Genomic DNA, 26,526 nt, shown 5'->3' with positions numbered 1-26,526 from the left:
GGCTTCTCGGCGCTATTCCCAGTGGGTGTTTCTTTTCCTTGGGAGTGTCTCTCTCTTTGCAGCCAGACTAGCCAAGGAATCAGGCTGAAAGCACAGATGGGGGCCTGGGGTGGCTCTTAGGGCCTTGGGCGAAGCAGTGTCCCCCAGGAAGCCTGCCATGCAGAGTGCTCAAGTCTGCGCTTCAGGTGTAAAGGGTTAGCCTGGTCCTTAGTTCCTCAGACCGCTGGATTATTCCCTGAACCTGGTAGACCTGGCTAGAGAGAGCAGGCGGGAGGGAGCACAGTGAGTAAGCTTCTCTGACTTAGTAGGCTCTCCTGGGGTTCTCAGCAGTGCCTGCCCAAGATGCCTCAACTCCTGGGCCACTGCTGAGAATAGCAGCTGTGTTCTTGCAGAAGTGTGACCAGGGGTCAATGCCATGGGCCTGGTAGTTTTGACCCACTCCTCTCTTGGTTGCATCTTCACAGGATTTTTCTTCTTGGCCCAAGCAAATATCACAGCTATCTGCATTCTTCCTTCTGACTAAGTTGGCTCTGTGTTCTCATATTCAAGTATATGATTGCATTTCAGAGCATTTTAGATCAGAAATTCAGGGAAGGAAAGAATATATTTTTCATCATGTTCTTTTAATATATTTCAGTTTCTGGTCTTTCCACAAATCTTCTGTCCTTTCCCTGAGGGCCTGCCCTGGAGCTGGTAGAGCATGTCCAGTGTTGTTATGATGGGTTCTGATGATTATTGTGATCGTTGTTACCATGGGCACAGTTGAAAGCTGATGCTTAGCAAGTTGATTCCTTGTAACACTGTGCTCCCTGAGGACCCTGAGAACTGGTTTGGGAAAGCTTCCAGAGGCTGCCTCTCTCCTTTCCCTTCTTTCTGTTTAACACACACAGCCATACGCCAAGCACTTAACTTGGCCCTTGGCTGGTGCAGGTAAAGAATATCTCACCAGAGCCGGTGTGCACAGGTGCTCTGGTGGCAGGAGTGACTCCCGTTCTTCCTTCTCCTCATACTAACATTATGCTATATACTTAAGTTTATAAAGATTTTTTCCTCAATAGGTAGGGAAGGCTTTTCTTTGTTTTTTTTTAAAATTTATTTATTGTATTTTTGGCTGCATTGGGTCTTTTCTCTGCGTGCGGTGAGCGGGAGCTACTCCTCGTTGTGGTGCGCAGGCTTCTCACTGCGGTGGCTTCTCTTGTTCTGGAGCACAGGCTGTAGGCACGCGGGCTTCAGTAGTTGCAGCACACTGGCTCAGTAGTTGTGGCTCGCGGGCTCTAGAGCGCAGAGTTAGTTGTGGTGCATGGGCTTAGTTGCTCCGCGGCATGTGGGATCTTCCTGGACCAGGGCTCGAACCCATGTCCCCTGCATTGGCAGGCGAATTCTCAACCACTGCACCACCAGGGAAGCCCGGGAAGGCTTTTCATGAAGGATAAAAATGAGGCTCAGGGTTTGTTTTCTTTTTCTAAAAGCATTGTGGGGGATGTTTCATTGCTATCACCATTGCTAGCACCTGCGGGCTGCTTCCTCCCTTCCAGCTCCCACTTCACTCACCACTACCATCACCAAAACGACAACCTTGAGAGATTGCATAAAGGTAAGGAAATTAGAGAGAGTGCATTTCATGTTGAAATTAGGATAGAATTATAAATGATATCAAGAATTAGGGTCTGGCTTATTTTTTATCATCGAAACCAATCACTTATTTGCACCAAGATAATAAGTAAGATGGCCTCCAGGATTAAGGTCATTAGTGACCATAAATAAATATGTTTAACTTTCACATCCAAACATACTTCATTTTGGTCAATGGGATGAGAATGCCAATCAGAGTGAGAGAACTATTGTTCCTGAACTGTTCAGTGTCTGTGAAGGTGGTGTTGGCCCAGAACAGAGTGCACATTCACATTAGAGATACTGTGAATTATTGTTGTCTCTCACATCCATTCTCCAAGCGACTTAAAATATTTTAAAGTTTTTTTTAACATCTAAATTGAGATATAATTTACATACCATAAAATTCACTTATGTTATGTATACAATTCATTTTTTAAATATATTCAGTTATGCAACCATCACCACTGTTTATCTAATTTCAGAGCTTTTTTTTTTCACTCCCCCAAAAGAAACCCCATACTCTTTGCGGTCACTCCCCATTCTCCTACCCTCAACTCAACCCTAAGCAACCATTAATTTATTTTCTGTCTCTGCAGATTTGCCTATTCTGTACATTTCATAAAAATGGCATGAGAGTTCATCCATATTGTGGAATGTCTTCTTTTTATGTCTGAATAATATTCCATTTTATGGATATACCACACTTTGTTAATGCATTTGTCCACTGATGGACATTTGGATTGTTTCCACTTTTTGGCTATTATGAACATTGGTATGAGTATTTGTGTGGACATGTTTTCATTTCTCTTGGCTGTATACCCAGGGGTGAATCATGCTGGGTCTTACGGTAACTCTATGTATCCCTTTTTGAGGAACTGCCAAACTGTTTTCCAAAGTGGCTGCACAATTTTACATTTCCACCAGCAGTCAATGAAGGTTTTCATTTCTCCACAGTCTCACTAGCACTTGTTTTTATCTTTTTGATTAGAATCATCCTGGTGGTATGAAGTAATACCTCACTGTGGTTTTGATTTGTATTTCCCTAATGACTAGTGATGTTGAACATTGTTTCATGTGCTTCTTAGCCAATTTTATATCTTTGGAGAAATGTCTGTTTAAATTCCTTGCCTACTTTTCTTTTTTTTAAACATCTTTATTGGAGTATAATTGCTTTACAATGGTGTGTTAGTTTCTGTTTGTCTACTTTTAAATTGGATTATGTGTCTTTTTATTATTGAGTTGGAAGAGTTCTTTATATATTCTAGATACAAGTTGCTTAGCAGATATATATGATTTGCAAATAATTCTCCCATTCTGTGGGAGTCTTTTTACTTTCTTGTGGTATTTTTAACAGCACAAAAGTTTTTTATTTAGTATAATACAGTTTATATCTTTTTTCTTTTGTTGCTTGTGTCATATCTAAGAAACTATTGCCTAATCCAGTGTTACAAAGATTTACCTCTATGTTGTATTCCAGGCTTCGCTTTTGTCATTTTAACTCTTAAATTTAGGTCTATAATCCATTTTTACTTTTTTTTGTATAGTCTAAGTGTAAGGGTCCTACTTTATTCTTTTGTGTATGAATGTCCAGTTGTCTGAATATTGTTAAAAACACTCTTCTTTCCCTCTTGAATTGTCTTAGCATCCTTGTTGAAAATCAATTGACCCTAAATGTATGGGTTTATTTCTCAACTCTCAATTCTATTCTGTTGATTTCTATTTCTGTTCTCATGTCTGTGCACACTGTATTGATTACCATGGCTTTGTAGTATGCTTTGAAATTGGTGAGTGCGAGTCCTCCAACTTTATTCTTCTTTTTCAAGATGGTTTTGACTGCTCTGGGTCCCTTGCACTGCCACAAAATTTTAGGATCAGCTTGTCAATTTCTGCAGTTGATGAGTATTCTGTTCAGTCTGTAGATCAATTCGGGGAATATTGCCATCTTAACAACTTGGAGTTTTCCGATCATGAACATGGGATGTCTTTCTATTTATTTATGTATTCTTTAATTTCTTTCAGTGATGTTTTGTAGTTTGCAGTGCATAAGTCTTGCACTTCTTTTGTTAAGTTTATTCCTAAGTATTTTATTCTTTTTGCTGCTATTATTAATGGAATTTTTAAAATTTCATTTTCAGGTTGTTCATTGCTAGTATATAGAAAGAAAATTGATTTTTTAAATATTACTTTGTATCCTGCAAACTTGCTTGACTTTATATGTTAGTTTAAGAGTGTTTTAGTAGAATTGTTATGATTTTCTACATGGAAGATCATACCATCTGCAAATAGGAGACAATTTCCCGTCTGGATGTACCCTTAAGTTTTAACATTTTTCTTCCTTTTATTATTTTAGCATAAAATAATGTTACTATATTAGCTAACTGTATATGGTACATGTACAGACATTTTTCACTTTATAAATACTTAAATACCTTAAGTATATTAATTTTATTTTAATGGGTGTTAAAAATATGATAACTCATAACTGTGGTTTCTGGCTCAGATGTCACTTTATCAGGATGTTCTTCCCTGAACATCCTATTTTAAAAAACAAATCTTCACTCTCCCTCTACCTTGCTTCATGTTTTCTTCCTACCACTTATCAGTATACATATTATACACAGATGTACACTTATGTATCACACACATGCTTGTGCCTGCTTATTGTCTGTTTCCCTCTGCTAGGATGTAAGCTCCATGAGAGCAGAGACTTTGTTTCATTCTTTGCTGGATGGCAGTGCCTAGGACATGGGTACTCACTCAGTAAATATTTGTCAATGATTAATTGTTTAGAACAAGATTAAATATTTTAAGAAAAGTTAGTCAGTTTCAAGTTGATTAAAGAAAAACATTGAATAAATGATTGTTCAGGAGGTATGCAAATATGGTAAAATTCATAAAGCCTGTATGGCATGCCAGAAGTTTGGGAAACTCTAACTTAAGAAATGAGAAGAAGCAGGATGGAAATGGAGTTTTTAAAATCATTTTCTGTGAAGTGATAAGTTATCTGTTAGCTCACAGACTCTTCCCCAACCCAGATCAGGGATCCCTTGAGGCTCTTAATCTGTAACACATGAAATTAAATATATGTGGGAAAGTGGTTCCTGCTAACCACCACAGAAACCCTGTTGGCAGTTTTGGAGGTCATCTGGAAATGTTTGAGGTGCTTTTCGCTACCCATGGAAACTTGGCTTATAGGTCTTGTCTTCTTTGCAGGGCTCTGTGTTTGCAGAGAGCAGAAATGACCATGACTGCCAACAAGAATTCCAGTATCACCCACGGAGCTGGAGGCACTAAGGCCCCTCGAGGGACCCTGAGCAGGTGAGTCGGGGAGCACTGCTGAGGGAATGGGGCTCACTGGAGGGTAGCATCAAAGGACATCTAGTGACCTGTGTCCTGGATAGGATTCCTGCCAACTGTCAATGATTATCATCATGATTCTGACAGTCATAGAGGTGCATAATCTGGGCCAAACTTTAACTACTTACCAAATAGTGAGATCTCAGGGCATTTTCTTATGTCCTCTAACATTTTGGTTACTCATCTGTAAAATAATAATAGTACTTATCTCACAGAGTTTCTGTGAGGATTAAATGAGATAATATATGTCAGTGCTTAGCATAGTGCCTAGCAAAAAGCCACTCAGTAAATGTTAGCTTCCTCCCGGTAGTGGGGTAGAAGCTTCCAGAGCTGGCAGATAGCTGTACAACTCTCACCAGGGCTTCTCAGGTCTTGGCCAAGGCTGGATGCTGATGTCCTAGAAGAGCCTCTTTTATTAAAGCCACGTACCTTTCATAGCCCCTTCTGCTGAATCTCAGTTGGGCAAATTTGGCCTTTGGAACCTCAGCCGCTAGAATGGATAGTGATGAGAAGGATGCTCATCTTAGACTGGGATCGGGCTAGTTCCTTCCTGGAGGTCTGGGCTGTGCATTACCAGGCTGAGTCCAGTGGAGTGTGGCACACACTCAGGTCTGGCCAGAGGTAATGGTAGATGTTTGGTTCATTCAGAGCTAATATCCAGGTATGGTTGGTTGAATGGGGCATAGGATGTGGCCCCTGGGGAGTGACTGGCGTGAATGAGGCAAGAGGAATTCTGTACACCATACGTGCAGAGTTTGGTCCCAGTAGAAATGGTCTGGATTGACTGTGCCAACCGAACAGAAATTGGTAGATTCTGACTTGTTAGGTACATAAGAGCTTGGGGCTTAGACAAACAAATTGAATATCTACTCTGTGGCAGCAAGACCAGTAAGAACACCCCCTGCGCACGCACCCTGTCTAACCTGGACTAGAGTTGCTTGCATACTTGCTTCCCTGAACTGGGTGAGGCTGAGGATGGCAGGGACCAACAACTTCTTGGGTCAAACAGATAGAAAAACTGACCTCTCCCGGGGCATGTCGGTGGCCAAGGCAGAAACAGGTCTAGATCTCAGAGTCTTTGTCTCCCATTATCTACTCCTCAGGAACCACTTTGCTGGGCTCCGCACCGCCCACCACCCCCCCCACCCCCGAGTCTGGTGGCATTTCTTACTCTGCAGTCTGACTCTGAGTTGGCAGATAGAGACTGGGAATTAAGGTTCCCAACTTTTTTATATGAGACTGTATGGGTGAAATAAGCATTGTGTGTGATTTTACCATTTTATTCTTAAATGAAAAGAAATAGTATATTTAGAACCTGAATTAGAAATTACTGTACCCAGCAGCCCTCAGCTCCTTCAAGTATTCTTTTTTTCTTCTAATTTCTGCTTTGTGGGGACCGGGATGGGAGATGCAGTGTTTACATAAAGTCACAAAGCAGAATCAGAACTGCTGACAGGCACCCTAGTTTCTATTTGGAGTATATACCTACATGTTTTAAACATTTTTAGAAATTGCTCTTCCTTTAGCTTCCCAGCCTGCTTGCCATCATAACATGACGGATGGTATTTGTAAATATCTGAGCCTCTGATGTGTCTAAAAAAAGTCATTTGTCCCTTCTAAGTCTTCACTTCCCTTCCTTCCTGCCACCTTTCCGCTTCCCTCCCTCCTTTCCTGGGCTTTTGGCATGGAGTCACAGGCCTCTGTGGCTAGCTACAGCCTTCTCTCAGAGGCTACTGCTGAACTGTAGTTGTTATTATTTCAAAATTGTCACCTGGTGGTTTCTCTGGCTGCTTTCACCCCCAGCCAAATCTGGGACTGTTCTTAGGAAGTTGTCAGTGAACTCTGAGGGCTCTTCTCTAGGTGCTGGGCTCTTTGGTGGACAGAGAAACCACCAGATCACAATTTTGAAAAAGAAAAAGGGGAAAAAGAGGGGGATGATCCATTCTCTCTTTTCAAGGCTTTTACAGTTTGGATTGATGACCTTGGCACCCAGATTTCTTAGTCTGACCTTCCGATAGACATTTGCCTGTGACCTGAGGCCCTTTAATCATTGCCAACCCAGGAGTTCCAGTGAGAAAAGGCTCCCAGGTGTGACCAGAACTTTGGTTGGAGAGTGCAGGGGTGCTAAGGCCTTGGAAAGCTGAGCATTTGAACCCTGGCTGCTTTGGGGACCTTTGTCTACATCATCCACATGGAGGCAGAGGAAGCCGATGATACTGAGAGGCATTTGTATCTAGCTTTGGGGGCAGGGGTACTTTGGGGCATGGAAAACTGGTGGGGACGGGCAAATGGGACCCTGTGGAACTGCCAAGATACGTATTTGCAAGGCCATATCCTTAATTTGAATAAGACTTCACCTGGTGCCACCACTAAGCTAGTTTGGGGTAAAGATCCTAGGTTCCATTCCATTATTAGGTTCTTAGGATTGTTTTGCTAGTTTATTCTCTTCCTTTTCCTTTATAGCCCATTCCTGATTTGGCAGGATATGCAGGAGGAGGAAATCTGAACCTCTCGTTTTACCACCAAAGTTTTGTTCTTTGCTATGTTTTGGTCTCCTGGAGCAGGCTTCCCTTTCTCTTTGTTAGTGAGGACAAAGGGGCACGTTGCTTCACCCTTAGCTGCTTCACCTCCCCACAGGCTGTTCCCACTCCAGCTCGTTAGATTTGGCTGCATCCATTTCTGGGGGTGGGAGGTGAGATTCTCAAAGCTCCTCTGAATTCCAGAGGTCAGGCTTTATCATGTTGGTGTTGATGACCTGGGTGGGACTAGAAGCAGCTTAGTGACTTGCTTGCTAAGAAATGGTCATGCTGGGCTTCCCTGGTGGTGCAGTGGTTAAGAATCCGCCTGCCAACACAGGGGACACGGGTTCGAGCCCTGATCTGGGAAGATCCCATATGTTGCAAAGCAACTAAGCCCGTGCGCCACAACTACTGAGCCTGTGCTCTAGAGCCCACGAGCCACAACTACTGAAGCCTGCATGCCACAACTACTGAAGCCTGCGCACCTAGAGCCTGTGCTCCGCTACAAGAGAAGCCACCGCAATCAGAAGCCCGCACACCTCAACCAAGAGTGGCCCCCGCTCACTGCAACTAGAGAAAGCCTGTATGCAGCAACGAAAAACCCAACGCAGCCAAAAAAAAAAAAAGAAATGGTCATGCTAATGGTTGCTAAGAAAGTGTTATGTTGAGAGCTAGTTCGGCCATCTAGATGGGGTAAACTTTGCCACTTGTTGCTCTCAGGAGATTTCACTTGTACTGTGAGACTTGGCAGGCAGCAGGGGCTGTTCTCAGAAGACTTGTCATGCCTGCTTATTTCCTCAACAGCTTCTTCACTGTGAAACTCCAGCATCTGGATCATTGTGACTTGCAAATATAGGCTGTCTGTATTGTGTTTTGGAAACCTTACCTCTGTATGTATGTATGTGTGGGAAACTTGGGTGCCTGTAAAAGTGTAGACTTCTTGGGGTCAAGGACTTTGATTGCTTTGTCTCCTCTGAGCCTGGAACAGTGCCTGGTACCTAGAAGACTAACTGTTTGTTGACCAGTTATCTAGATGGCTGGGAGATCAGTCTCTTAGAGCATAGGCTACTTGTACTATTTGACTCTTTATAGTATCTTCCATGATAGGTCTTGTTAACTTTGGATTCCCTTTCCATTCAGCCCATAGACTCTGAGAAAGGCAGAGCTGAAGAGGAAACTTAGAGCTCATTTGATCTCACCCACTTGCTTGACAGTTTGGCTAACAGACACAGAGAAGAGGAGGTACTCCCCAAGAATACAAAGCTAACGCGGGGAAGAACGCAAGCCTAGCTCTCCTGTTCCTTCTGTTATTTTATTGGACCTCTACGTTCACCTCCCTGTAAACATGACTGGGATTTCCCAGCTCAAAAACTACTGCCATCTATGATACAGTCAAACTTGGCCTGCTTTGTAAGGCTTTCATAAAAAGCCCTGGTTTTTCTTTCTACCTTAATCTTGCACTACTCTCTAATGCGAACCTTACATTTCTGCCAGTCTGGATGCAGATGTTACTTCCCTCCCAGTCCTTTTCTTGACCACTCAGCTAGGAAGGATTCCCCTCCCCTCTCTGTATTCACTCTTAAAGCCCTTGGTTTAGAGCCTCCACATGGCACTTGTAGTACCTCAGAAGGTGGATAAGTGGATTTTTCCCTGTGAGATTGCTATGGGACAATGGTTGTTAAGAGTCTTAGAGACCTTATTATTTACAGAGGATCTTCAGGGCTCACCCTTAAGATCCTTAGAAGGCCTTTTGTCTGTCTGTGTGTAAGATTCTGTGAGGCAACACTTTAAATCTTTCTTAGGTCTTGGCAAAGGATCTTTCAGTCCCACTCTAGTTTTTTTTTTTTTTTTTTTTTTTTTTGCGGTATGTGGGCCTCTCATTGTTGTGGCCTCTCCAGTTGCGAAGCACAGGCTCCGGACGCGCAGGCTTAGCAGCCATGGCTCACGGGCCCAGCCGCTCCACGGCATGTGGGATCTTCCCAGACCGGGGCACGAACCCGTGTCCCCTGCATCGGCAGGCGGACTCTCAACCACTGCGCCACCAGGGAAGCCCCCCACTCTAGATTTTTTAAAAAAGATTTATTGAGGGATAATTAAAGTACCATAAATGCAATTTAAAGTTTTCAGTTTGAAACTAACACACCATTGTAAAGCAGTTATACTCCAATAAAGGTGTTAAAACAAAACAAAAACAAAACAAAACAAAAAACCAAAAAAATAAAGTTTTCAGTTTGATGAGTTCATATACACACATACACACACCCACGGAGTGTAACTGTCACCACAATCTGGAAGCCTTTTTTTTTTTTTTTTTTTTTTTTTTTGCGGTACACGGGCCTCTCACTGTGGTGGCCTCTCGTGTTGCGGAGCACAGGCTCCGGACGCGCAGGCTCAGCGGCCATGGCTCACGGGCCTAGCCGCTCCGTGGCATGTGGGATCCTCCCGGACCGGGGCACGAACCCATGTCCCCTGCATCGGCAGGCAGACTCTCAACCACTGCGCCACCAGGGAAGCCCTGGAAGCCATTTTTTAATTTGAGAATTTTTTCTTGTCTAGAGAGACAGAGACTGAAGCAAGTTTTATTTTCTAACTCAGAAAGCCCTTTCTCATTTATGTTTCCTTTAAATTTTGTTTGAAAACAGTTCCCTGTTTGGTTCATCTCTTTTTCTTTTCACTAGAGACAGCAAGAAGGAGTCAGAGGGCACCTTTGGCACTCTGCCTGGAAATGTCTTTGGCTAGTTCATCTAATATATTAGATATACTTCCTATTTTCCATGTTACCACAGGTGACAGAGTTGCCAAACTTTTCAACATTATGAGGGTCCCCTTTCCTCTTGCTTCTAACATTTTCCTTATTTTTGCTTTAAGCACCCCCCAACAACCATCACCCCGTCCCACGGTCAATGTTTTAGGATTTTGTGTCAATAGCACTCCACTTCTAGGTACCCAAATTAGTGTCAGGTATCTACTGTTATAAAACTACCCCAAATTTTATAGTGTAAAACAACCATTTGATTCTGCTCACAGACTCTGTAGTTTAGGATTTCAGACAGAGACTACAGGGATGGCTGCTCCCTGCTCATGACGTCTGGGACCTCAGCTGGAAAGACTTCAAGGCTTAGGGTGACTCAGTGGCTAGGGGCTGGTGTTTCCTGGACACATCTTACCTCACATGTCTGGGGGTTGATGCTGGGGCCCCAGCTGAGACTGTCCATCAGAACACCTACCCTCTCCACATGGCCTGGGCTCTCTCATAGCCTGAGAGACAGGAAGTAGAAGCTGTTGGTTTCCTGAGGCCTGGGCCTGAAAAGTAGCACAGATTCAGTTCTACCATATTCTATTGGTCAAGCAATCACAGAGCCCAGATTCAAGAGAAGCGGTCATGTTGACAGCAGGCATGTCAAAGAATTTGGGGACCATGTTTTGAAACGATCACAAATGTCTTTAGCACGGTTTCCTGCAACTACCTTTCTCTCCCTCTTGGCTTTGTGTAGTGCCTGGTTCTGCTTTATACAGCAGTTCCATTTTTGCTGGGCCTAGGGCATTGGGGACGTTCCCATAAGGCATCATTTTTTTTTACCTGTCTCAGAGAAGGCGTGTCTTATAAATGCTCTCTTTATGTTCATTGCCATTACTTCCTAGAGGACTTGGGGTTCCTTCCCAGAGAAGAGCTCACCAATTCTCCTTGTGCTTCCCTAGAAATCAGCTAGATGACAGGCAGGTAGATGTGCTTTCTGGAGGTGACAAGGTGACTCAGTTTCTGCTCTGACCCTAGCTACTGTTCTACTTACCCTGACAAGCTGTGATTGACTTTGAGTCTCTGTAGGTAGTGGTCCAGATGTAGCCCCACTTGGAGGATGAGGCTGTCCTGGACCCTACTGAGGGCTTCCAGCCATTTGGGAGCAAGATGGTCAAGTTGTGAGAGTCACCCTCTTTTTGACTTTTTGACTTTTGTCCCAGAGTGGGATGTCCGTTACTGAACTGAGCCCCTGCTCTGGCCTGGGGAACAAACTTATGGACTTGCTGATAGGACTCAGGCAGACTTCCTCCCTTTTCTCCTTCTGGATGCCTCAGAATATGGCCTTGGGGGAGTGCAGTGAGCATGCCATCTCCAGAGTTGGGGCGGTCACATAGTGATGGGAGGATGCTGCTGCCCACTGAGCCACCAGGACCTGCTTTAGTTGAGCAGCCCTGGGATGGTGGTTGGCTAACTCCCAGGCAGTTTTATTTGGAAGCAGGTTAGACACCTACTCAGTAGGGACTAGGCATGTTGGATGCTGGGCCCTGTGTAACCTTAATCTGTGGACAGGCTCACTTCATGGATCCCACGGCCCATCTTTGTGCCTCTGGGGCTGTTTCCTGGACTCCCAGGAGCCTTCTCCAACTGACCCCAATTTGGTTTGCTTCCTGATACTGACACTTCGGAGCTCTGTGGCCAGAGCATGCTGAGCTCAGAACTGTCTTGTCATCAAGGACTAAAGACAACCTTCCCTCCCAAAAAGTCCCTAGGTGACCTTGACAATATATGGGGTGTCCCTTGGCATGAATGCTTCCTGCTATGTTACTGGAAGATGGTCCAGGTCACTAACCCAAGGGTTGGGTTGTATTCTTGTGAAACAGTACTGGAGGGAAGGACACGTATTTTGCACTTTAACTCTCACTTTCTGTCTGTACATGTGCACGTGCATGTGCACACACACGTTGCCCCCTCTTTAGGTTTCTCATTCTACCTTAGTTCATGCCCTTTCTGTCCTACTCACTTGTCTTTTATACGTTTGTCTGTGTGTGTGGGTGCGTGTGTGTGTGCGTGTGTGTGTGTGCTTATGCTCCTCTGTTAAATTTCCTTTGCATTCTCCCCTGCCCCCTTTCTCTCTTTCTCCTTCTATCTGTTTATCTTACTCCCTCTCCTGTAAATGTTGGATTTGGCCAGTCATGTGCTGCAGCGTTGGCATCCACGCCTTTGCTGAGGAGCAGAGCTGGCTGCCTGCTGACAAGGTGGTGGCACGAGGGCCTAGTTTCACAGTGTCTGCCTCCCCAGGGGCAAGCTCTGAGATTTTAGAATAAAGAGCAATAAGGAGGTGATAAGAGCAGCATATTAAGTGTCTTAGCTGCTGTGTATTTACTTTTCTTTTATATTTCTTCTGTCTTCATGGAACTTTTAATGGTGTTCAAACACTTTTAAAATTTACATCATTTTAGTCACACAGCTAGTATGTGAGGATACTCAGAGCAAGTATTTTCCTCCTGTTTTGTAGATAAAGAACCTGAGGGAACTTCCCTGGAGGTCCAGTCCTTAAGACTCCATGTTTCCAAGGCAGGGGGCATGGGTTTGATCCCTGGTCGGGGAACTAAGATCCCACAAGCCACGTGGCGTGCTCAAAAATAAATGCGTACATATATACATACATACGTACATATATACGTACATACATGTATTTAACCATTCTTTAAAAAAAAAAAAAAAAAAAAAGAACCTGAGGCTCAGAGAATTCAGGTGACTTTGCTTATGAACCCATCCAGGAAGTGATGGAACCAGGACCAGAGCAGAACCCAGGTCTCTAGACTCTTGCTCTAGGGTACGATTTTTGCCTTATGGGAGAGGGCTTCAGGGACTGACGGCCATGCTGGGCTGCACTAAGTGCTTTGTGTACCTTTCTGTGTTGTTCTTCAGGTCATATGGCACAAAGAGAGAGGCAATGAAGTCTGTAAACAATGCCCTGAGGAGTAATAAGGAGACCTAGGTTTTAATCATTTATTTTTGTATTCATTCATTTAGTCACTCAGCACAAATACATTAATTCCTACTAAATTCTAGATGCAGTACAAAGAGCAGGTTATATCAAGATTAATAAGACCCTGTCACCACCTTCAAGTACTTCACTCATAGTCTAGTAAGGGAGGCAGGTGAGGAAAAATATAGTCCAGTAAAGTGTTACAAGTACCATAGTAGACATTTTTCCAGGCACAGTGGAGGCATCAAAAATCAGATATCTCCACCTGGGTGAGGGGTAGGGTGAAGAGAGATTCCATAGAGGAGTCACAGAGGCATGTAAGTGGACACAAGGCAGCACTGCAGGCAAAGGAAATATTGAATGCGTGAAGGCCTAACGTTGTGAAAAGCAAGGAGTTTGATGTGACTAAGAGTGGGATGCAGATTTGTTTGGAGGAAAAGACAGTATGAAATGATAAAGGAAAAAGAGGGACCACATCATGGGGGCCTTGCCATAATCCATGCCAGTGAATTTGCATTTCATTCTGTATATAGTGGGGAGTTTGAAGCATGATGAGTTTTGTATTTTTAAAGATGTCAGGAGACGAGAGGATGGACTTGGAACTGGGTTAAGACTGAAGGCAGAGAGAGAAGTTGAGAGCTTGTTTGAATGGTCACGGTAGATAAGATCTGAATCAAGGCAGCAGCAGTAGCAATGGGAATGGCACAGGAGGGACAGATCTGAGAGATATGAAGGACGTAGAATTGATAGGACTTAGGCATTGAGTAGATCATTGAGGTTGGGGAGGAAGCTGGATCCAGATGCTTGAAGGACAGAAAGAAAGAACATCTCTGGATCTCTTCTTCCCTCTGTGGAATGAATTGGAAATATATGCAGGAGTCAAAGCCACGGTGAAGGAAGCATAAAGCAGCATAGGAATGAGATCATGTGAGAAAACACTCAGCCTGGGTACATGCGAATGAGAGCAAATGGGGTTCTTCAGTCTAAGGCGCCCCTTGTAGATGGGCATTGGGTCCCCAGCCCTTCACTGCCTGCTCACTTTGCTCACTGCCTGCACTTATACTCTTGTCCTGCATTAATGGCTTTTTCCCTCTCTACTGGATTATTCCAGTCATCATTTAAGCATGCTATAATAACTCTGAGCTCAAACCCACCAACAAAATGCTCTGTACCCCACATTCCCCTCTAACTGCCACCTCGTTGCCTTGTTCCCTCTTTAGGAAAACCCTTTGAAAGATCTGTCCGAGCTCTTTATTTATTTATTTATTTATTTGCAGTACGCGGGCCTCTCACAGCCGTGGCCTCTCCCGTTGCGGAGCATGGGCTCTGGACGCGCAGGCCCATTGGCCATGGCTCACGGGCCCAGCCGCTCTGTGGCATGTGGGATCCTCCCTGACCGGGGCACGAACCCGTGTCCCCCGCATCAGCAGGCGGACTCTCAACCACTGCACCACCAGGGAAGCCCCTGTCCGAGCTCTTTATCTCCACTTTCTCTCTTCCATTTCTTGAATTCCTTCCAGTCAGGCTTCCCTCCCTCCCTTGCCACCAGAACCTCTCTTCTCAAGGTCACAGTGACTACCTAAATCTAGGGATCACTCCTCAGTCTTTCCCTTGCTCAGTTGTTAGCAGATTTGGCTCAGCTGGTCACTCCCTATTTCTCAAAGGTCTCAGGATATCCCTCCTCGTGGTTTCCTTCCTTCCTCACTACGTGCTCTTCCAGTCAGTTTCCTTTGCTAGTTGTTCCTCCTCTACGTGAGCCGGAAATGCTGGAGTGCCCCAGGGTTCAACCCTTGGACTTCTCTAGATATGCTGACTCCCTTGATGGTTCATCTAGCCATATAGTTTTACATAATATCTATATACTACTGATGAATCCGAAATGGAAAGCTGTAACCCTTATTCCTTTCTACCAGGTGCTCAGGCCAGAAACTGTGATTCATCCTTGACTTCCCTTTGTCTCTCATATCTCTCATCCACTCCGTCAGCAACTCTGATTGGCACAGCCCTCGAGACAGATGTTGATAGATCTGCCGTTCTAATCCAAGCGGTTGTAACCTCTTGCCTGGATTGTTACAGTAGCCTTTAAGTAATCTCCCTGTGGCCACTCCTGCATCCCTACACTTCATTCTCTGATATGGAGTCAGAGCATGTCATTCTTCTGCTCGTATCCCTTCAAGAGCTTCCTTTCTCTCTCAGAGTAAAAGCCCAAGCCTCGTTGTTGGTCCATGGGATTCTCTGGTGCCTCTGACTGATCTCCAGCCCACTCCTCCTCTTCATTTTTTTTTTTTTTTTTTTGCTGTACGCGGGCCTCTCACTGTTGGGGCCTCTCCTGTTGTGGAGCACAGGCTCTGGACGCGCAGGCTCAGCGGCCAGGCTCACGGGCCCAGCCGCTCCGCGGCATGTGGGGTCTTCCCGGACCGGGGCATGAACCTGTGTCCCCTGCATCGGCAGGCGGACTCTCAATCACTGCGCCACCAGGGAAGCCCACTCCTCCTCTTCTTACTCCACGCTGGCCACACTGGCCCCTTTGTTGCCCCCAGAGTACAGTAAGTTTGCAGTTGCCTCAAGCCTCTGCCCTACTGCTCCTCTTGTCTGGAACATTCCCGCCCCGCCCCCCTGCCCCCTGCCGCGCCCTGGGTATACACATTGCTTACTTCCTCAAGGTTCTGTTCCCATGTTCCCTGGCAGAGGGGTCTCCCCTGATCTGCTTCACTGTTAAGCTCTACCCCTTTACCCTGCTTTATTCTTCTTCACTGGCCCCACAACCATCTCACAGGGTTGGTTTCTTTATTGTCTGTTCACTCGAGACAACTAAAGCCATACCGTCTCCCTCCACCAGAATGTAACCTGTAGAGGGACTTCCATGGTGGCGCAGCGGTTAAGAATCCACCTGCCAATGCAGGGGACATGGGTTCAATCCCTGGCCCGGGAAGATCCCACATGCTGCGGAGCAACTAAGCCCGTGTGCCACAACTACTGAGCCTATGCTCTAGAGCCCACACGTCGCAACTACTGAGCCCGCATGCTGCAACTACTGAAGCCCGCGCATGCGCCTAGAGCCCGTACTCCACAACGAGAGAAACCACCGCAATGAGAAGCCCACGCAGTGCAACAAAGCTTTCCACAACTAGAGAAAGCCTGCGTGCAGCAACGAAGACCCAACGCAGCCAATAAATAAATAAATAATAATAAATTAAAAAAAAAAGAATGTAACCTGTAGAGAGAGACTGTCTATTTTTAGTCTCTGCCAGTCCTTAATGCCTAAAATAGTACCTGGTATATAGTTGGTGCTCAGTAAATACTGGTTGAATGGATGGAGAACGAAGGTGTGTCTTAAGCCTGGTACAGTTAGCACACTGTGGCCCGGGGAGTAGGTGGCTTCCTTTGTTCCCTTGTTCAGGGTTCAGGGAAGGGTGGCAAGGAGCTGTCCAAGAGCCCTGAAGAAGTGAAGCTGGAGACGGTCAGTGGCAGAATGGGAGACCAGACCCAAAAGAAGGCTTTGCTCAGGTGCTTGGCTTCCTAAGGCAGCCGGGGTACCAGCACTGTCATTCTCTTGGCCGTAGTCTTTCCTTGTCCAACAGGGGGAGAATTGCTTTCACTTCCGACCTCAGTTTGAGGAACTGGGAAACAATTAGAAAGTGAAACTGAAGCCCAAGAGTGAGCACCCTCTCCCATCCCTGCCAAGGAGGTGCCACCTGTTGTGTAAACTCACTGTCACAAGGACACACGCATCCTGACTGCTAGCCCCCAGTGTGTTCCTCCTTAAGCCTCCCTGTTCTCTAGGTAACAGATTCTCCTGAGCCCTCCCTCAACCTGGGAGCAAGCACTGGTGGAAGCTGACTCTTGGGATTGCAGGACTAGCTTCATTTCTAGGGAGTGTTCAGGGGAGACTCCCAAAAGAGTGCCAGAGCCTCTAGTAGGGCGAGAGAGAGAGAGAGAGGGGGAGAGGGATGCAGTCCAAACATTCAGACCTTGGCAGCTGGTCTGTAGGGAAGTGGAGGAAGAGAGAGGCACGGGGATGGAAGGCCCAGGGCCCTGGTCCTGCACTGGGGTGGGGAGGGCCAGTTATACACAGCGCCTTTCCCACAACATCATTTTACCATTGCATTGTAGCAAACCACCCTAAGACTTAGTGGGCTAGAACAATCTATGATTTCTCGTGTTTCTGTGCGTTCACTGGGAAGTTCCTCTACTGGCTTCCCCTGGGCTCACTCATATAACTGGTTCAGTTGGGTCCAAGATGACCTCACCATGTGTCAGGCCCATGTGGTGGCTGGCTGTCGGCTGAGGGACCTCAGTGATGCTGCGCATGGCCTCTCCTCCTCTGAAACACTAGACTGGCTTTCTTACGTGACAGTCTCAGGGCAGCGTTCCAAGCGCGTGAAGCAGAAACTGCAAGGCTTCTTGAGGCCTCAAGTTTGGAACTGAGACAACTTATTTTCCACCATATTCTATTCATCAAAGCAAATCACAAGGTCAGCCTAGATTCAAGGGGCAGAAGAATAGACTCAACCTTTGATAGCATGAGCTGCAGAGAATTTATGGCCATATTTAATTTACTCCTTTCCTCTCGCACCCCAAATGTTTAGAATCCAAGGACAGAGGTAAACTGTTTTAAAAAGTTTGCCAAGTGATTATTCTGATTAGGCAGCTCCTTGTTAATATTAGTAATTATTAAGCTAAGATTGAGTACTAGTGTGAGCCGCTGAGCGCAACACTTGATGCGTATTGTCTCTATTCCTTACAACAGACCTCTGAGACATGTGTCCTTTTACAGATATGTGTCCATTTTACAGATAAGGAAACTGAGGCTTAGAGAAAGTTATTTGCTCAAAGTCATGTAACTTGTTAGTGGCTGTGCTGGAACTTAAACCCAGCAACTGTGATGTTCTTACCCTCTACTGAGAACAACTGGCCTAGATAACCTGGTGAAAAACTTACTACTAATAATTAACAGTAATAATGAGTTACAATGTATGACATCGTTTCATATCCATAGTCACATGTGCCCGTTACGACAACCCTGTGATACAGTTGGAACAATTCTGAGGAATTGAAACTGGCAGCTCAAAGGGAGTGTGTGGTTTTCCCCATGGTCACATTCCTGATAACAGGTAGAATCAGAAACATTTAGAGAGATGCAGTGAGTTCTATCCTCAGGTGAGCATCCGGAGCCCCATGAGGGCAGGGCCTTATCTATGATCGTGTAGTGAGTGAACATTGCCTTCTCTGTGATGAACCGGCAGATGCCTGGGCTCCAGGTCAGCATAGGCAGGCCCCCTTTTCACCCCGAGTTGCTGGAGCACATTGGGCCTGGCCTGTGTGGGGTGGCTGGGTGAAGAGCGCTTGCAGCTCTGGGCCTCAGATCAGCAAAGATCCAAAGACCAGGACCTTTAAAGGAAAGGACCAGTCTCTTCTCTGTTTTATCCTTCACCAGAGGAGAAAAACTAAACCTCAGTTAAAGCAGACTAGGCACTGAGAGAATGTCTTAACTTGTGGGAATTTCTCCATGTTTGAACTACTGAGGGAAGTTACACAATCATCCTTTCTGAAATCATCGGAAGCATGCTGGAATCAAACAGACCAGAGGTTCTCACTGTTTTTCTGTCCCCGTATGGGAGCCACCCCCTGCCCCTCCACCCCCCCATAGGTGGCTTCATGGACTGGTGAATTCTCACCTTGAGGGTTAAAGAGATACATCGCTAGGGGAGCATTTATCAAAATGTCTGGAGAAATGAGGCATATGTAGTTTGAAAAGGCTTCCTAAAAGATTCTGCCTCTCATTAGGTATTGGCCATCACCGACTAGAATTCAAGCTTCATGAGGACATGAATTTTTGTCTCTTGTTTATTCTTGTATCTAGCATGTAGAACAGGGCCTGGCACATAGTAGGTGCTCACTAAGTATTTATTAAATGAATAAACACATGATAAGGTCATCCTCTATAAAAGGCATCTTCTCCCGCCTCCAACTGAGAATAACTGAAACGTAGAGTCCTTTGTGTAGCCCAGACACTTGTTGGCTTACAGGGCTGGACTGATGACCTTTTGCACCCATGGTTCTGTGAAAAAAGTGAGGGGCCTGGGCCTTTCTCGATCGTGAGTAGGTTGGGCTCTCCCCAGGCTCAGGCTTGGCCTGTTGCCCTACCACTGCCTACCCTAGGGAGTACCGAGGCTTACTCTTTTCACACCTCCCCGCCGAGCAGAGTGTCTTTGGTCATCGGCTTGGCTGGGCACCGAATTTCTCTCATCTGTGCCCATGTACACGTGGGAGGGCTCTTGTTTGACTTGCCCTTTTAAAAACAACTTAAGCATGTTGAGGTTTCCTGTTGATCGGGGGCAGCCAGAGGCTATGACCCAACAGGGAATTGCTGGCCAATCCCTGACTCACCCGAGCCGCAGTTTTCTGTGTGTGATGGAGCAGTGAGTGCAGCCTGGCTCAGGGGCAGCTGGCTGCATTCCACGGATGGCGTGGTGCTCTGGAGCCTGTGAGGCTGGACCGCTTGGCTTTGAGGGCCACAGCATTAGGGTCAGGTAGGCCTTGGTAGCATGCAGTGTTGGCAAAGCCCTGCTGTCTTTGAACTAAAACGGTTTGGGAAAAATTCTGAAAGTTGACAGTGATGACCCTAGTAGACAACTAGAAAAGTGTGCTGAAGAGGAAGTATGCCCATGGTTCTCTTCAGTAAGCTCACCTTTACCTTTTCTTGTCTTTATTTGTTCATCATTTACTGAGCACCTTCTAGACACTGAGTATGTGTCCCTCTACTTGGAAGAAGAAATTACAAACGCTACATTGGAGACAGGGCTGTGCTCAGTGCTGCAGGGATTTCTGCTGACCTATGTCTGGGGGGCTGGGCAGTCCACAAAGATGGCAGAGACCACTGCTTCCTCTTTAGAGCAGCAATATAGTGTAGTCCTGGCTTCACCACGTACCAGCTAGAGACCTTGAATGAGATATTTAATCTTTGTATGCCTCAGTGTTTTTCACTTGCAAAATGAAGATAATAATAAAGTATAATATGACAGAGTTTTTGTGAAGATTCAGTGAGTAAATATAGGTAAAAACATTGATTTAGAACTGTTTCCGATAGTTGCTAAGACCAGGGTGTTGATCTGGAGCTGGGGAATGGCTGATGCTTGTTTGATGTGATGCCACTGCTAGAGGCTAGAGCTGCGAAGGAGCTGGTCTCCCCGCCCCGTTAGCCTCCTCATTGAGAGCGTGGAAAGGATTCTTTCTTGAAGGGCCGTCCTGATCCTTTTGAGACCTTCAGGAATCTGAGTTCTGATCAAGACCCAAGCTGAGGTGTGGTATCTTGCGTCTAGTAGCAGAAGCCTCGGGGGAGATGGGGCTTGTCAAGGAGATACATCAAAGGGCTTGAGTGCATATTTAGGGCCACTTTGGGAAGTGGCATGCTGGAGATACTTTGTAACAGTTCATGAGAGTTGATCATTAGTGTTTCTTCCCAAGTCCACATCCAATGAGGTCACATTGCTGGTTTGAAATCAGCCATAGTAGGAATATTCATACAGTGGAAGTTGGCAGATGCTACGTATCTATGCTTTCTCGCCCAAGGAGCCGATTGTTAAACATTTAGCAGCACACCACTGATCTTACTGTTCTCTGATTGGCAGATGTGGACTTTGGGGATGCCCTGGCCTGTCACAGAACTGGCTTCTGTTGCAGACAGTACTCAGGGTCTCTAGGGATGAATTGGGCAGAGAGGACCATTGAGTTTAGCCTGCTGTGGATAATAAGGAGCTGTTTCTTTCCTTGAGGACAGCCTTGGAAGGTCCGTTACTTGCATACAGTACTTTGAGCTTGCGAGTCCTATAGGAAAGGGGTGCTGAGCTCTTTAACAATGAAACAGTGTTGTCAGGCCACTCACTGACATTTTCTCTTCTTCTTTTTTTTTTGTTTCCTCTTAGGTCTCAGTCAGTCTCTCCACCTCCAGTTCTCTCCCCACCGAGGAGTCCCATCTACCCGCTCAGTGACAGTGAAACGTCAGCCTCCAGGTACCCAAGCCGCTGCAGTTCCCGGCTGCTCCTCAAGGACTGGCATCCCCGTGATCCTTCACCCCAGAATCCTCAAGCCCCCTCCCCAGACACTTCACCACCCATCTGTCCCCTCAAGGCCACCAGCTTCGGTTATTTGGACAGAAGCCCTTCAGTGTGCAAGAGAGAGGACCAGAAGGAGACTGTCCAGGGGGCAGCGCAGGATGTGGAGGGAGGAGCTGCTTGCCTCCCACTCGCCCAGAGCACTCCGTCCCTGGGGTCAGCGGCGGGCCCACGGAGCATCTTTCTGAACCGCACCGGCCCCCGTGCCCACAGCCTGGGCATCCGGGAGAAGATTTCAGCATGGGAGGGTCGCCGAGAGGCTTCGCCCAGGATGAGCGTTTGTGGAGAGAAGCGGGAGGGCTCTGGGGGCGAGTGGGTGGCCAGTGAGGGCTGCCCCAGTGCGGTGCCGTCCCCCTGCAGCTCAGAAAAGACCTTCGACTTCAAGGGCCTCCGGAGGATGAGCAGGACCTTCTCCGAGTGTTCCTACCCTGAGACCGAGGAGGAGGGAGAGGCACTCCCTGTCCGGGACTCTTTCTACCGTCTGGAGAAACGGCCAGGCCGGAGTGAGCCCAGTGCCTTCCTCAGGGGGCACGGCAGCAGGAAGGAGAGCTCAGCGGTGCTGAGTCGGATCCAGAAAATTGAACAGGCCCTGAAGGCGCAGCCGGGTGGGGGGCTTCCCCAGCTCCCCAGCAGCTGCTACAGTGTAGACCGAGGGAGAAGGAAGACTGAGATCTTGGGCACCTTGGAGGACCCGACAGGGAGCGCGAGTGTGAGCGCTGGCAGCCGGGCAGGAGGAGTGGCTGGAGTTGGGGGGGAGGCGGGCTCACCCCCGGAGAGGGAAGGTAGTGGCTCCACTAAGCCGGGGACCCCTGGAAACAGCCCGACCTCCCAACTGCTGCCATCGAAGAGCTCCCCTGATCCCGCTGTGAACCCTGTCCCCAAACCCAAGCGCACCTTTGAATATGAGGCTGACAAGAACCCCAAGAGTAAGCCAAGCAATGGTCTACCTCCTTCACCCACACCTGCTGCTCCACCCCCCCTGCCCTCCACCCCAGCCCCACCAGTCACCCGGAGACCCAAGAAGGACATGCGTGGTCACCGCAAGTCCCAGAGCAGGTAACGAATGCCCCTCCCGTGACGTAGAGCTGGGCACAGCGGCCTTCTTGTCAGTTGAGGATGCAGAAGCAGACTGTAGTTGTGGGTCACGGTCAGTAGTTGTGGGTCACAGTCAGTAGTGCTTTCTAAGTTCTGGAGCGCCAAATAATGTTAGGTGAGGCATGAGCTAGGTGAGAAAGATTGACTGTTCTCCTGCTCCTGCAGGGTAAGGATACGTAAACGTGAGCGGGAGGGTGAAAGCGCTTCTTCCAAGTGCTGTGTACTGAACATGCTGGCTGGGTTTGGCCTTTGGAGTAGAGCCCTGTTGGAACTTCCTCTGTGGGAAGGGTAGGACCACCTTACTTTTAGATAGAATTGGCAGTCCCTTGAGGACTAGTAAGAGCTTAGCCTTGTAACTACCTGAAATGCCAGCTAGAGATTTATTTCTTTGACTGAAGCATTATCTAAATATTGCATGTTACCATTAACACAGAAGTGTTGACACATTTACCATGATTTCCTCTTTCCTGAGGGCTGCCTGGCCATACAGGAACCCTGGGCTTATATGAAGAGGGGATCTTTGGATCCTGAAAGGGGAGACTGATGGAAAAAGAGAAGGAACATTTCATCTGCTTCTTGGCCATGTCCAAGAAGGACCTGGTCACATTGGTTTCCTGGTCAGTCTCAGCATTCCTGACACTGGAGTACCTGGGCCATCTCCACAATTATAGTGACTTGGGAGCTGGAGCAGCTGGAGTTGGTGCGAGATGACAGGCATCTTGTTCTCTGAATTGGAGTAGGCTGGGAGCCAGCTTCCTTTGGAAGGCCTGTCCCCCTACCCCTCACTGCCTTCCTCTTCTAACCCAGAGTCAGGTGGGCATTCGGGTTTGTTTGGCTTCTGGGGATTCTTCAATCTGACCCCATAGTTCAGGCTTCCATCCAGCATATCCCATCTCATGTAGAAACTTTCCTGCCATGTGCAGAGAGGAAGACATCACAAAGGTTCAGACTCATGAGCCAGAAGAGCCCTTGGCTAAAGGTAATCCCTTGTTCTGGCCCACCTCAGCATGCTCACGGACTCTTTACGTCAACCCTGCCAAGAGTGTTTGCTTTGTCTTTAGTCATCCGTTTCTAGAAATACCTGTCTAGAGCCTGCTGTGCACCAAGCCTCTGTGCTGGTCAAGGGGGCACAGGGGCACATAAGATGTGGCTGTTCCATTCAAGGAGTTGGTGATCTGGTGCAGGAGATAGATGTATAAATAAATCATAGAAGCTGTGCTGCGTGCCCTGATCCACGTCTGGGTGGGATGCTGCAGAAACCCAGAGGAAGAGGCATCTGAGTGGGGATTGGGGGAAGCCTCTTCAGAGAGGGAGTTGCTGAGCTAAATTTATTTATTTATTTATCTATTTATTTTTGGCTGCATTGGGTCTTTGTTGCTGCGCACAGGCTTTCTCTAGTTGCGGAGAGCGGGGCTACTCTTCGTTGCGGTGTGCGGGCTTCTCATTGCGGTGGCTTCTCTTGTTGCGGAGCACAGGCTCTAGGCACACAGGCTTCAGTAGTTGTGGCACGTGGACTCAGTAGTTGTGGCTCACGGGCTCTAGAGCACAGGCTCAGTAGTTGTGGCGCACGGGCTTAGTTGCTCTGCGGCATGTGGGATCTTCCCAGACCAAGGCTCGAAGGCGTGTTCCCTGCACTGGCAGGCGGATTCTCAACCACTGCGCCACCAGGGAAGCCCGCTGAGCTAAATTTAGAAGAGCAAGAAGCAGTTAGCTAGGTGAAAAAAGGGGATGGGAGGAGGTTACATCAACCTGAAGGTTCTACACATACACACACATTACATTTATAATAAATACACACACATATACCATATATGGTGGAGTCACTTCCAGTAAGAATTAACAGCAAATTTAAATCTGTGCTCTTGGAAAAAAAAAAGAAAAACAGTTCAGAAAGCACAGGCTGTTTTATTTGCCTTTCCACGCAGTGAGCATATTCCCCTGAGGAGCATGGAATAGTAAGTTTGTTGTGCCAGGTACGATTCTTGTATTTTATATACTTTTTTATTTAAGAAAAAAATACAAGCCATATATTTCTGCTATTCAACCAAAGAGAAAGAAATCTGTTTTTAACTGACAATATCAGTTATAATGAAAGACAGTGTGTTGGTCCTCGACATGGAACCTTCCTGAGGGATTTTCGAGGATAATTTGGCTGAACGTGATTTGTGTCATTTGCTGATTTGAGAACTGCCTGCATGAGATGTTGACTCCACTGTATACATCAGTGAAAGCTTGCTCTCAGACCAGCAGTGGTCTGCGGGCCAGTGTTCAGGAATCACTGTGCTCAGCCATTGGGTATTTAGCTGGTTGAGAAGTCTGGGCCAGTGACAGAGAGATCTGGGAGTCATCGTAGTAGAAATGGTAGATATGGTGATGGTCATCAATATTGGGGCCCCAGAAAGTGCAGAGTGAGAAAGAGAGTCCTGAAGACAGGACTCTGAGACCGTGGCATTGAAAAGGGAAGCAGAAAAGGGGATCCCTCACAGGAGCTTGAGACGCAGTTGAAAACCAGGAGGGACCGTGTCACAGAGAGGAGGGAGGAGAGGACCAACACGAGGTGTTTGGCTGTGTCGAGGGCTGCACGGTAGCTGGGCAAGCTGAGAATAAGATGTGGCCTTTAGGACACTTTTAGTCCTTGACTTGCACCCCAGGGCCCTTGCGGTGTTGTTCATTAAACGAGAGAGAAAGGACTGCATCAGCTGAAAGGTCTAATGGTTCCCAAAGATGAGGGAGGTGTTAATGGGTGAGAGAAGGGGTTCAGTCAGTGCACTTCCTTCTCTCCCTCCCTGGGAGGGACCTGCCTTGGAGAGGGAGAGGATGCAGCTGGGACCAAGCCTTAGATGTTGAAGGGAAGAACCTCCCTGATGAAGGGGAGGAGTAGAGGGTACTGTGGGCTCAGGGTGTCTGAGAAGCTAACCAGCTGTGGTTTTGAAATTCTGCAGTAGAAGGGAAGGTTATCTGGGGGATGGAAAGGAGCAGGTGACGAGCTGAAGGGAAGCTGGGTCATGGAAGTAGCTGCTGGCTGCAACTGCCCCCTCCTAGTTCTACCTCAGAAGTGGTGTGATTTGTTTTGAGGGCTCAGCGCCTTCTTGTTTTCAACAAACCACCCACCACCAGCTGCTTCCCCAACCTCCAAACAGCCGTGAGCATCACCCATCCAACGTTGAGCCCTTACTGCCTACTCAGTGCTGGAGACCTTGCTCGGATACAGGCATGATGTGAGACTCTTAAGAGCAGGTGAGGCACTCAGTTCCTCTGGGGATGGCAGATACTTCTCAAAAATGATGTTCTCCGGGGCTTGGAGGCCCAAGTCAAAAGCTCGGACCCTGGAGTCAGACATCCTGGGTGAGTCTTACCTCTATCAGTTCATCTCCCTGAGCCTCCAGCTAATCCGTCTTAAAGTGGCACGATACCTAGTAGCAGCATTGTGAAGATTAATGGGCTAACATGTGTAGAGCGTATGACACAGCATCTGACACATAACATCCCTTTCAGCTGCGGTAGTTGTTATTGGTATTATTTGCAGGCACCGGGACTGGGGCATTTCAGACCATCTATCTCTTCATTTGGTTGGCAAGTTTGGATCCATCTTGATGCTTTGCTCAGTAGCTGGTTTTGTGAGGAGGACCACTGGTCTTTGCTCTTGCCCTTGGCCATTCCCCACCAGGGCAGCAGGAGTCGGGTTCCGCCGGAATGACTCAAACTCTTTGTTATCCACAGAAAATCCTTTGAGTTTGAGGATGCATCCAGTCTCCAGTCCCTGTACCCCTCTTCTCCCACTGAGAATGGTACTGAGAGCCAACCCAAGTTTGGATCCAAAAGCACTTTAGAAGAGAATGCCTATGAAGATATTGTGGGTAAGCAGGGGTAGAGTGGGGGGCTGGCTCATCTGTGATGCTGCAGAAGAATGGCTGCAGGAGGGGCACCTCCAGGTTCCACTTCATTCGCTGTGGGCAGACCTGGCCCAGCTTCTGGAACTTCTCCAGGAAATGGGCATCAGAGAAAGCAGCTTAAAAGACTGAGCAGCTAAGAGATTAAAGCCTGGCCTTGAATGAATTGGAACCCAAAGGGCTTCTGGGACCACAAGAAGGGGGA

The 26,526-nt window shown here is 47.0% G+C and overlaps 1 protein-coding gene across 5 annotated transcripts in view; it reads left to right on the top strand.

The window, feature by feature from the left end:
• Positions 1-4,837: 4,837 nt before the first annotated feature.
• Positions 4,838-26,526, top strand: part of DENND2B (DENN domain containing 2B) — a gene marked incomplete at both ends in the record, with an annotated part of 51,089 nt that continues 29,400 nt past the window's right edge. For 3 of the 5 annotated variants that reach the window (XM_079708467.1, XM_079708466.1, XM_079708465.1), the window contains 2 exons: positions 4,853-4,932; positions 26,152-26,288. In XM_079708467.1, the coding sequence (XP_079564593.1) occupies positions 4,853-4,932; positions 26,152-26,288 (217 nt within the window). Of the gene's footprint in view, positions 4,933-21,147; positions 22,393-26,151; positions 26,289-26,526 lie in introns of all 5 variants that reach the window. The other 2 variants (XM_079708464.1, XM_079708463.1) reach the window with 2 other exon arrangements.

The sequence above is a fragment of the Hyperoodon ampullatus genome (genome assembly GCF_949752795.1).
Source record: "Hyperoodon ampullatus genome assembly, chromosome: 7".
NCBI lineage: Eukaryota > Metazoa > Chordata > Mammalia > Artiodactyla > Ziphiidae > Hyperoodon > Hyperoodon ampullatus.
This window is presented reverse-complemented; position numbering and strand designations above follow the sequence as displayed.